Below are 12335 nucleotides of genomic sequence, written 5' to 3' on the forward strand. Positions count from 1 at the left end.
GGCTCGTACTAAACTCTTCATATTTGTTCCAGTAATTAATCCAGATTCACACCAGTTCCCGCCCCACAGGAGCTTACAGTCTCAGGTCCCTATATTACATACATACATACATACATACATACATACAGGGCGGAGTTACCTTCCAGCGTGTCTGTGGAGTGTGGGAGGAAACCCAGACAAGGGAGAACCCGCAATCTTCTTGCAGATAGTGACCTGGCTGGGTTTCAAACCGGGTACAATCGGTGTGAAGGAAGAAATGCTAACCCCATGCCACTAGGCTTCCTTAATGAGCTTGTGTGTTAGTGGAGACACACACAGATGACTCCATAGGACCCTGCAAGGGAAAGGAGTCACCCTAACACAGGAAGTCAGGGCCAGTGCTCAAGGGACCAGCTGATTCTACAGGAAACTAAAACTTTTAAACACCAAGAAGCAGCGGCCATTGTAAGTGATTTCATCAGCATTTGATACTCGGGATGCACCGATACCGATACTAGTATTGGTGCCGTTACCAAGTTTTTGGTCTAGTACTCGTACGCTCCCAAATGCTCTGATACCCTAACTTCTGGGCAGAAGGAGATTTCCTCTGACTGGCAGTGGCACGAGGAAATGTAGAGCTGGCCAATCAGGAAGCCAGGCGACAGGTAAATGACCTGCCTTCCTGATTGGCTCGGAAGCCGGCTGGATGCTGATTGGCTGGGAAGCAGGCTTCCTGGCCAATCAGCAACGAGCCGGCCAAACAGCATGGAGCCGGCTTCCTGGCCAATCAGCATCTAGCCTGCCAAACAGCATGGAGCTGGCTTCCCGGCCAATCAGCATCGAGCCGACCAAACAGCGTAGAGCCAGCTTACTGTCCAGTCAGCATCTAGCCTGCCAAACAGCATGGAGGCAGCTTCCCAGCCAATCAGGAAGCCGGTCGGTGGGTCATTACCCGCCGCCGGGCTTCCTAATTGGCCGGGAAGCCAGATCCATGCTAGTGGAAGTACCGGTTTTGGTATCAGCGAGTACCGAAAGATAAATATTGGTACATCGAGAAGCCGGTATCTGTGTATCCCTAGCTGTCATCTTGTATGTATTTGTGCTGTGTGTGATTATAAAGTATTGATTATGGATTATTGGCGCCGGGCATCGGATACCGATTGATATATTTGGGAGTGTTTGCTCTCTCGCACGGCTGCTTTAGGGGCGAAGTGATTGGGAACAGAGTCGGGGGTGCGGAGCTGGACCATATATTTAGTATATCTGCTTAATATGACCCCCCCCCAGCCATAACGAGCAGTTAACCCTTGCTGTGCTGGGGAGTCCCACTGCGAGGACACGCTTTCTATTTCTCTGATTTTGATAACAAAACAACTTTCTACCAAAAGTTTCTGCAGAAACCCGGAAACAATGTGATTGGCTGCTGATGGGTTTCCTGTTCTATGGTCCTTTTGTGTGATTACAGCCGCCCTGTGTGTTGTCTGTGTTCACTGAGAGGCTTTCAGGCCATCCCCAACACTTTATAGAGTTTCAGTCACTGATCAGTGAAACTCACCACCGGCACTTCCTGATAGCTTTCCATCATCTGTGTGTTTCCACCATTGAGAGTTGATGATGGGAAGCGGCTGAAATTGCCGGAATCACGCTGTGTGAATGGGGGGCAATAAGCTTGTAATACACGCGGCAATCATTGGGCAGCACGGCGGCGTGGTGGGTGGTCTCTGGTACCAATCCTGGCCAGGACACTATCTGCATGGAGTTTGCATGTTCTCCCTGTGCTTGTGTGGTTTTCCTCTGGGTACTCCGGTTTCCAATCACACTCCAAAGACATGCTGGAAGTTAATTGGCTCCTGTCTACATCAGCCCTGTATGTGTGTATGTGAGATAGGGGCCTTAGATTGTAAGCTCCTTGCGGGCAGGGACTGGCGCGCTCTGTGCTATATACACATCAATACTAAATCATCAGATCTCTGTACGTTCTACTTCAAAATAAATCGTATTTAAAGTAAACGTTTGTTGTAGTTTTAGATGGGTGGTGACGGGTAGAACAGCGAGAATGAAAGAAATCCAGGTATGCAAAAAGTTAACCCTTGCAGGGCTACCCCAGCGGGGGTTAACTACTAATTTTGTTTGTAGGGGACAGAATAAAGAAGATAGGGCCGGGTCACACCACAAAGTCTGCGTTCCAGAGCGTCCGGCCTTTGGAACCCACTGGAATGCAAGCCGGCCGGCTCCCTGAGTTCAGGGGCGTGGCGCTGCATGGAAATCAATGGCAACGCAAGCACGCCCGCAGTGCGATTGCCGACACCCGAGCGCATGGCACATTAGTGCCTATGTTGCGGTCCAGTGCGATCTGCCGCACGATTCAAGGCCGCGCAGGGTCCCCTCATCAGGGCGACATCATGACCATCCCTCCCCTGAACGGCAGGGTGCCGGCCGGCGTGCGTTCCAGAGGCTGTGGTGGTGTGAACCGCCCTACACATGAATGCAGATTAGTAAGAAGTCCGCGGTCCTTATTTGTGCTCTTGGTCTGTGTCAGTGAGTCCCAAGTATTGGAATAACAGGACCATCATAATGCCCGGCGATCGGCATCTTAAGGAGCGCTCATCAGTGGCCTCTGTGTTTCTTCTCATTCTTTAAAGCCAGGCACGCGTTTCATTAGTAGTTGTATTATAACACATCTGAATAGAATTGTTTCTTCCCTCCTAGATTTCTTGTATTTCTACGATACCAAATGTATTATGAATACCCCATGGAAACCTACCTGGAGTATCCAATACTCATAGCACAAGGTGAGTGTAATGGGCCCCATGTCATCCATGTACATGTTCTTCTACTGTATGGGAGCTGGTCTAATGTTGTTGTAGTATCGGGAGTGTTGTCAGAAGGGCCTTCTGACAACACTGCCAATACTACAACAACATTAGACCAGCTCCCATGCGATATGCTGACAACTGAAACGTGAGTTCTTTCCACAGTAGTAGCGCTCTTTCTTTGTGTGATTTTTGTCCGTTTTGTCACAGGGCCCCTCTCCCTGTTTCGTCAGAGCTTGCACACTGGAATCCCCCTCTCATATGTACCCACTTTAAGGTTTTTTTCCTCAGCTGTTAGTGCGCTTACGCCGTTTTTGTACTATTTTGTTTATGTACATGTTCTTATAGCTCAGCCTTGTGCATCACTCGCATACATTCTATGACCAGTCTGCTTCTACCAGCTGGATCCGCAGTGCAGAGAATGGGAGGAAATACAGTCATGGTTATCCAACAAGACAATGCATGACCCATAACATAGACTGGGAAGAGATTTCCTCTCCGTTCCTATAGTATCTGAAGAATAGGAAGTGAAAAGAAATCTCCCCAATCCTCATCTTAATAAGTCATGTTGGACTTTCTTCTTCCAGGCCTCCCCCTTCATTCATGTAAGTCTCTTCAGCGAATAGTACATATCTCTCCTTTTTAATAGCCAGCTCTTCACTGCCTTATGAACCCCCTAAAACAGGGGTAGCCAAACTCCGGCCCTCCAGCTGTGGTGAAACTACAAATCCCATGATGCATCTCTCTCCGGGAGCCCTGCCTGTGGCTGTGAGAATCTTGCAATGCCTCATGGGATTTGTAGTTCCACCAGAGCTGGAGGACCAGAGTTTGGCAACCCTTGCCCTAAAATGTCAGTCAGAAAACAGACTTACTGCCATTTGGAGCATAGATACTTCCGACCCTCCGCTACACTGCAGTATTAGGGCCCGGGAGGTCTGTTCATTGCCTTGAAGGAGGATCAGGGATGTGCTTCTGCTCTGACTTTGAGGAAATTGGTATTTACACTATAAGGGGTTCCAGTGGTGCTTTGGAGGACTGACGAGTAGAAATAGGGCTGTGCAATGCCACATTAGGGTGCCCATTCTAAGCTAGGGTTTAGGTCCTCGCTCCTCTCTCTCACCCCCCTTGATTTGTGGGGTTCTGCCCGGACTGGTCCGCTTGAGTGCACACGTGTCAACCTGGCTTAAAAGGAGAACTATTAGGTGAGTGCTTTTCACTCCCCTCATAGAATGGGAAAAGGCCTTAACCCCATAGTTCTCCTTTAATCGATATCTTCCATCTCCTGAGGAAGCGATTTTGAGCGTCGAAACCATACGACTCCTCCACTCTGAACAATCTAAAAACCCAACCATGTCTGTTTTTGAATCATGTTACTATAATACTATTGGAATTGTCATTTGGTACCTTAAAAACCCAATCTTTCTTTCTTTTTGTGACTACTATTTTCAGGGGTGTGGTACCCTATACTCCGGTCCTGACCATAAATGTTAATTGCTTGGCTTTTAATGTCCTTGTTTTTAGTTTTCTTGCAACCACAGAGTCTCTAATACATTGAATATAATATTTTGGGTCAGTTTAAATGACATTTTTTGGAAGTTATTCATCTGATGAAAATTGAAAGTAACAAAATGTTTTTTTTTTTTTTAAAGTCCTGAATTTATTAAATATATCTAAAAATATTCTACACTCCCTTTGAAGAACCAATAATATGAATGATCTGACTCCACCTTTATCTGTGTGTTTCTGGTTCGTGTGCTGACCATATGCGCAATTTCACCCAATTTCAATCCTAAAACCAACTAGGTGGCACGAGACAACCTGCCCCAAGCACTCCTCTGCCTGAAGAGCAATTCTGTTGTCTTGCCGCAGTATTCCTTTTGCTGAATCGTACTAAAGTATTTCTTTTTATTCCAGATGTCGTTCTTTTATTGTTCATCTTCTACTACACTGGGAGCATGCAGAATGCACTAGCTTACTCTGGAATGTATCCTTTACCAGTTTTAATGCAGTTGGACTCCTCTTGTAGGAAGATTGTGTTTAATACGCAGTAGAGAAGCAGCAGAAATGTTGATGAATACAACAATCACTCATGGGATACAAACACACTCCAAGGTATCTTTTGCTGAACAGCTTTATTGATGCCAGATTATATGAGACCGACATACTCTCCTCCCCCCCCCTAAACATTTTTTGGTCCCCTAACAAGTTTTACCGCCTATTATAGGACCTATTAGCAAGTCCATTGAGTGAAACTCATCGGGGATGGAGTCATGTCTGGTGGGGGAAGGAATGCATGAATGTCAAAGCTTGCAGGAGCAGTTTTCATGAAAGAAAAAAAAAACCCCCATAATGTAAAACATGAATAAAAAGAGTTAGACAGCATTGATGTCAAACATTGCCCTTTTCATTCTAACACAGCGCCGCTCAAATGCATGCATTCCAATGCAAATATCATTAAAAGAAATAAGTCAAGGCAACTGGACTTGCTGTATTTTTCTTGAAGACGTTTCACTGGTCATCACTGGAGATCTACTTTTCAAATGACGAGCTCAATGAGATCTACCAACGAAAAAATGGCACCGCAGGCAGGCCCCTCGCCCACAGTGCGATCGTCTGCACTTAGTGCCTGTGTTCCAGTCCAGTGCGATCCGCAAAAATTCTGCAAGCACTATTTTTTCAGATCACACTGGTGATCGCACTGTGGGCGGGGGCATACCTGCGGTGCCATTGACTTCAATACAACCCCACTCCCGCCCCTGAACGCAGGGAGTCGGCCGGCTTACATTCCAGTGTGTCCTAGAGGCCCCGGCATCTTATCCTCCCGTGGTGCTCATGTGGCTGACGTTGCACATGGGGAGAGGTGTCCTGCCCCTTTCCATCTGCGGTGTCTAACACATTCAGCCGGCAGCCGCACGAGCAGCGCGGGAGCATAGCCGTAGCCAGCTCCTTTTGCACCCGAGACCCCCCCCCCCCCCCAAACAGGCGTGTGACGCCCCCCAGCCCCCTGCCTCCAGGATTTTTTTTACATTTTTTACTATTTTTTTTTTAATTCTTTTTTTTATTTTTATTTTTTACTGTTGGGGGCTTCGGGGAAATATTAGGGGTCTAAACAGCCTCCTGATATTTCCCTTTTTTAAAATAGAAAAAGAAATTGAGGACACAAAGTCCTCGATCCCTTTTTCTGCAGCCTCTGTTCTAAATGAATGGAAAGCACAGAGGCTTCCCATTCATTCAGAAAATATTTTACACTATCAGCAGTTTCTGAATGGGGAGGAGCCTCTGTAATGAGTGCTTCTCCCCATTGAGAAACTCATGAATTAACAGGAAGTGATGTAAATCACATCCTGTTCATTTATAACTGAGGACACATAGTACTAGGTGTCCCCAGTTATTTACAAACACTGGAGTGATCAGCTGATCGCTCCAGTGTTTGTTCTGCACGGAGGACCAGTACATATCACTGATATGTTCCGATCCTCTGACGCTCGGCCACGCACATGGGGGCTCATCTTCTTCCATGGATCCCCCCTGCTCTACCATGGATCCCCCAGGCGAGGGAGAGGCGCCGGCTGTCAGATCCAGACCGAGCATGTGTCCCTCTCTCTCCCTCTGCCTCTCCTCACCGCTCGGCATAAGTTCTGTGACAGCGGCTCCGTCCTTTGCCCTCCCCCGCCGCCAGTTCCTTCACTTCTTCTCGGATCCCCGCTGCATACAGATGGGGAGAGCAGCGGGGATCCAGAGAAGCCCCACCGGCGGGAAGAGAGGACTTTGCGATCTACCTTATGGGCACACCTGACCAAGATGAATGAGAACCTTCACAGACATATTCCAATGACAGTTGATCGAATGCTGGAAAAAAACACCCATCTACAGGGGCCCTTAGTTCTGGTTCATACCAGGACGTTTGTAGCTCGTATTTTTCACATCGCGGAGAAGCTCTGCACAACGCTGTAAGTATGCGCCTTTTCTTGGGGAGATAAGCGCAATGTGGCCATTTTTCCTATTCCTAATCGCGCTGATCTGCCCAAAAAAGTAGCTCATTTACCTTTTTCCAGCAACTGGCTTTTTTCTCGGCGCAGCGCTATGCTGAGATGTGAACGGGGACTATAGAAATCAATAGGAGCTTTTGTGTGCTGACAAATACGAGCTACAAACGCCCTGGTGTGAACGCGGACTTGTGGTCAGTCACGACCTCCGTCACATTTGCTGGGCACCATGTAAATATGGAGAGATATAGAACTAAAGGTGAAATAAAAAAACATTATTATACTGAATATGTACAGTTGTAAGAATATTTTGCACAGTAGTTGTCCACTAAAAACGGACCCCTGCTGCCTATAATATCTGACTTGGTTACTAGATATATGTATAAAAATATGGCACAGCAAGAAAGTAAAGGTTCAGAAATCATATCGGACGTTGCTGTCAGGTAAACATCCCAATAGTATCGCTGTGAAAATGCACAATAGGTTTTCCTTAACTGCACACCAGTTTTTTTGCACTCTGGAATGTTTTGATCCTCCAGAAATGGATAATAGACTTGGCACTGGTAAGTCTGATGGCTATAAGGCAGGTATATAAAGGCTATAGGGTATAGTCACAGCACCCCTGTACCCCCACTACTTCCAATAAAACTAGAAGCTAGTTGCCCATCTGAGCCTACAGAGTTCTACACTGGTCTGAGGAAGGGGCCTACAGAGTTCTACACTGGTCTGAGGAAGGGGCCGACAGAGTTCTACACTGGTCTGAGGAAGGGGCCGACAGAGTTCTACACTGGTCTGAGGAAGGGGCCGACAGAGTTCTACACTGGTCTGAGGAAGGGGCCGACAGAGTTCTACACTGGTCTGAGGAAGGGGCCGACAGAGTTCTACACTGGTCTGAGGAAGGGGCCGACAGAGTTCTACACTGGTCTGAGGAAGGGGCCGACAGAGTTCTACACTGGTCTGAGGAAGGGGCCGACAGAGTTCTACACTGGTCTGAGGAAGGGGCCGACAGAGTTCTACACTGGTCTGAGGAAGGGGCCGACAGAGTTCTACACTGGTCTGAGGAAGGGGCCGACAGAGTTCTACACTGGTCTGAGGAAGGGGCCGACAGAGTTCTACACTGGTCTGAGGAAGGGGCCGACAGAGTTCTACACTGGTCTGAGGAAGGGGCCGACAGAGTTCTACACTGGTCTGAGGAAGGGGCCGACAGAGTTCTACACTGGTCTGAGGAAGGGGCCGACAGAGTTCTACACTGGTCTGAGGAAGGGGCCGACAGAGTTCTACACTGGTCTGAGGAAGGGGCCGACAGAGTTCTACACTGGTCTGAGGAAGGGGCCGACAGAGTTCTACACTGGTCTGAGGAAGGGGCCGACAGAGTTCTACACTGGTCTGAGGAAGGGGCCGACAGAGTTCTACACTGGTCTGAGGAAGGGGCCGACAGAGTTCTACACTGGTCTGAGGAAGGGGCCGACAGAGTTCTACACTGGTCTGAGGAAGGGGCCGACAGAGTTCTACACTGGTCTGAGGAAGGGGCCGACAGAGTTCTACACTGGTCTGAGGAAGGGGCCGACAGAGTTCTACACTGGTCTGAGGAAGGGGCCGACAGAGTTCTACACTGGTCTGAGGAAGGGGCCGACAGAGTTCTACACTGGTCTGAGGAAGGGGCCGACAGAGTTCTACACTGGTCTGAGGAAGGGGCCGACAGAGTTCTACACTGGTCTGAGGAAGGGGCCGACAGAGTTCTACACTGGTCTGAGGAAGGGGCCGACAGAGTTCTACACTGGTCTGAGGAAGGGGCCGACAGAGTTCTACACTGGTCTGAGGAAGGGGCCGACAGAGTTCTACACTGGTCTGAGGAAGGGGCCGACAGAGTTCTACACTGGTCTGAGGAAGGGGCCGACAGAGTTCTACACTGGTCTGAGGAAGGGGCCGACAGAGTTCTACACTGGTCTGAGGAAGGGGCCGACAGAGTTCTACACTGGTCTGAGGAAGGGGCCGACAGAGTTCTACACTGGTCTGAGGAAGGGGCCGACAGAGTTCTACACTGGTCTGAGGAAGGGGCCGACAGAGTTCTACACTGGTCTGAGGAAGGGGCCGACAGAGTTCTACACTGGTCTGAGGAAGGGGCCGACAGAGTTCTACACTGGTCTGAGGAAGGGGCCGACAGAGTTCTACACTGGTCTGAGGAAGGGGCCGACAGAGTTCTACACTGGTCTGAGGAAGGGGCCGACAGAGTTCTACACTGGTCTGAGGAAGGGGCCGACAGAGTTCTACACTGGTCTGAGGAAGGGGCCGACAGAGTTCTACACTGGTCTGAGGAAGGGGCCGACAGAGTTCTACACTGGTCTGAGGAAGGGGCCGACAGAGTTCTACACTGGTCTGAGGAAGGGGCCGACAGAGTTCTACACTGGTCTGAGGAAGGGGCCGACAGAGTTCTACACTGGTCTGAGGAAGGGGCCGACAGAGTTCTACACTGGTCTGAGGAAGGGGCCGACAGAGTTCTACACTGGTCTGAGGAAGGGGCCGACAGAGTTCTACACTGGTCTGAGGACTATAGCAGGGGCCTACAGAGTTCTACACTGGTCTATAGCAGGGGCCTACAGAGTGCTGTTACCTGAAGGCCTGGCATATTTTTGCTGTCTTTTTTTGGATAGGATATTCTTAGCCTAACCCTCTCTCAAGTGATTGAGCAAATACATCTTAAAAAACGCTAGAAGGAGCCTGAAGCCTGGTTGTCACTCCTGAAGGGTTGGTGGTCTGTTGGGTTCAGCTACAGGGCTGGTCACCAATAAAGAATGCAGGAGAGCCTGGTGTAAATCCTGCAGCCCCTGTGGGGTCTTTCCTACATATGTCTACACTTACTGCATAGTTCTTTATGAACCTGTCAAATGGTTTGGAATCTTCCATGTGCTGTTAGTTGAATGATGATCTTGTGTTTTTCAGAATCTGTGCACGGTGATCAGCGCCTCAAGCAAGTTTCTCCAGCTGCAGCATCTCTGGCGCGCAAAAGACTCCGGACAAGCTAGCGCCCTCACATGGGCCATGGCGACCTATACCTCCGCTAGTAAGAGTTACACCAATATGGAAGGCAGAATGTTTACTAACTGGATTTTACCCTGTGTTAGGAGAGAGTAGAATGCCATCGGTGACCTCATTGTTGAATGCTAACTGCCTGGCAGAGATTCTGATCCTCTGATTTCAGTGCATTCTCAGCCATTGGCCTGGAACAAGCATGCAGCAAATGAAGTCAGAACTCCTGATCTGCCAGCCAGGTCATTGAATCAGAAAGAATTGAAGGCATTAGAACAGTATGAGAGCCAGAAAACAAGTAGGGTTTAGCAATAGCAGCCTCCAAGGTTGTTCTCACAGGTTTCCCTCAGTGGAAGCAGCCTGGGAATGGAATAATATTCTGCCCAGCAACTGAAAATAAAACTCTTCCCCTAATCTATAGTCAGTAATTATTAGAGACAACTCGGGTCATCTCGTGAAATCTGCAGCTGAACTAAGAAATGTTTACATTTCCGACACAATTCCACATATAAAACATAACTGTTCTCTCTTTACAGCAAGAATATTTACAACGGTGATGACCACAGGAGACAAAGCAGGTACTGTAAGGAAACTCATAGCACTTTAATAACAGCTGAGGCTCGAGGTGCACCGAAATGGAATTTTTTAAATATATTTTTTTATAAATTTATTTATTTTACTTTACTGTTTTTGGAAATATTGGGGGTCTAAACAGACCCCTGACATTTTCCTTTTGAAATAGGAAAAGAGATTGAGGACACTGAGCTCTCCATCTCTTATTCTGCAGCCCCTGTTATGAATGAACAGGAAGCCTCTATATTAAGTGCTCCTGTCCATTCATAAATTTAGGTTATAGTATGAGTTACTATGTCCACAATCATGAATGGACAGGAAGTGATGTAGAGCACTTAATGCTTATTCATAATCGGGGACATAGTAAACATACTATGTCCTATTATTTACAAACACTCAGTGATCAGCTAATTGTTGAGTGCTTGTAACCCGCTCTCCATCCTGACTCCTTCGGCTGTCACAGGAGGGTGAGCCGGCAGTGCAGGGAGGAGAGCTCAGCCACCTGTGACATGGCTGACAGCTGACTCCTCCTCTGCATCGCCGGCTCAGCCTCCTGCACCACTCTCCATCCTGAGCCTGTCAGAAGGCCGAGCGGGGTGGTGTTGGAGGAGATATCGGCCTCCTGGGACACAGGCCGCTCACATCTTTCTCCTCTGGGCCCCCTGACAGTTTTTTTCCTCCCCACTGGACTCTGCTCTGTGTCAGAGAGAACACACAGCAGCGCCCAGTGGGGAGAGAGAAACTAGGGAAGCACCACAATTTCATCCGAACAATGGTACTTTCAGCATTTTGCCCAAAGTACCATTTTTGGCCGATGTGTTCCAGCAGCTGGGAAGAATCCCGACAGTATTGTTGGGATCCAGCCGCCACCTGATTGGCAGCTGGCTTTGCCTCTCTAGAGCCAAAGCCAGCTGTGCCTGCCCCCTCCCCTGTCTGTCCCTCCAATGAGTGCTGAAGGAATGGAGAGGGGAGGGGGGAATCCCTGCAGGGAGCGGTGACTGTCACTACTCTGCAGGGAGAAGATTGGGAACTGAGTGATCAGCGGTATGTGATAGCTCAGTTCTCGATCTATAGAGCTATTGTGTGACAGCGTCAGTGTCACATGTCGGCTCTAACTATTCGGATGGGTGTATTTCACTCCCCATAATTCTCCTAAACAATCATTGCATCAGATAAACAATCATTATATTAAGTAGTAACATCCACAATCCTTCTTTGCAGTTTTGCTGCGGTTCATCGTGATGCTAATCCTCAATCTCTGGGTCACGCTGGTCATTGTGAAATACAGGAAGAAGGAAGACCAGAAAGACGCCAAGAAGAGAGACTAGACTCCCGCTCCTCCCCTCACATGGGTGGGACAGTACTGGGCCTTCCTGCCATGGTCCACACTGCAAACCAAGCAGGCATATTAGGAAAGATGTCAGCACTCCACTTCTCCCAGGGCAGGTTTCCTTTAATGTAGACTTCCATATATAAAATAATCACTAGTGACTGCAGAGCTATATACAGCAGGGTGGCGCATCCAGCCCATGCATAAAACATAGAGACATAGCAAATGCTGGTACCGTCCAGTCCAAAACCAGTACATAAGACCTATCCAAGGTTTCTGGGTGGATGAGTGCCCATGATCAGCTTGTCTGTGATTTGGAGTTCTGGACATATTATGTTGGCTTGTTATCCCGGACTCTGCCTGCCATACGGTACCAGTGGCCTAGAATGTGTATCACTGCACTGGTGAAGTCATCCCGCCACCATCCATTACCAAGCCAGTTCCCCTCTGATCTGGCTGCACTCCCACCAATATTTAATGCAGCCGGTTACCAGAATGGTACATGGCATACATACAGTCCTTTTAAAGGAAACCTGTCATGACAGAAACACATACATCTCTCTCTTAAAAAAAAAAATGCTGACCCTTCACTATTTTAGGTCACTGACCCAAACCAAGTATGTCAAG

The 12335-nt window shown here is 48.4% G+C and overlaps 1 protein-coding gene across 2 annotated transcripts in view; it reads left to right on the top strand.

Annotated features, from left to right (window-relative positions):
- The window catches only part of PQLC3 (PQ loop repeat containing 3), a 12710-nt gene extending 972 nt beyond the window's left edge, over positions 1-11738 (top strand). Inside the window, exons 2-7 of one of the 2 annotated variants that reach the window (XM_018558396.1) lie at positions 2689-2771; positions 4707-4776; positions 7284-7341; positions 9719-9839; positions 10342-10383; positions 11600-11738. In XM_018558396.1, coding sequence (XP_018413898.1) covers positions 2689-2771; positions 4707-4776; positions 7284-7341; positions 9719-9839; positions 10342-10383; positions 11600-11706 — 481 coding nt within the window. In that variant the 3' untranslated portion in view covers positions 11707-11738. The remainder of the gene's footprint in view (positions 1-2688; positions 2772-4706; positions 4777-7283; positions 7342-9718; positions 9840-10341; positions 10384-11599) is intronic. The other variant, XM_018558397.1, reaches the window with a different exon arrangement.
- Positions 11739-12335: the final 597 nt, after the last annotated feature.

This window comes from Nanorana parkeri, unplaced genomic scaffold (genome assembly GCF_000935625.1).
Source record: "Nanorana parkeri isolate BGI_ZX_2015 unplaced genomic scaffold, ASM93562v1 scaffold336, whole genome shotgun sequence".
NCBI lineage: Eukaryota > Metazoa > Chordata > Amphibia > Anura > Dicroglossidae > Nanorana > Nanorana parkeri.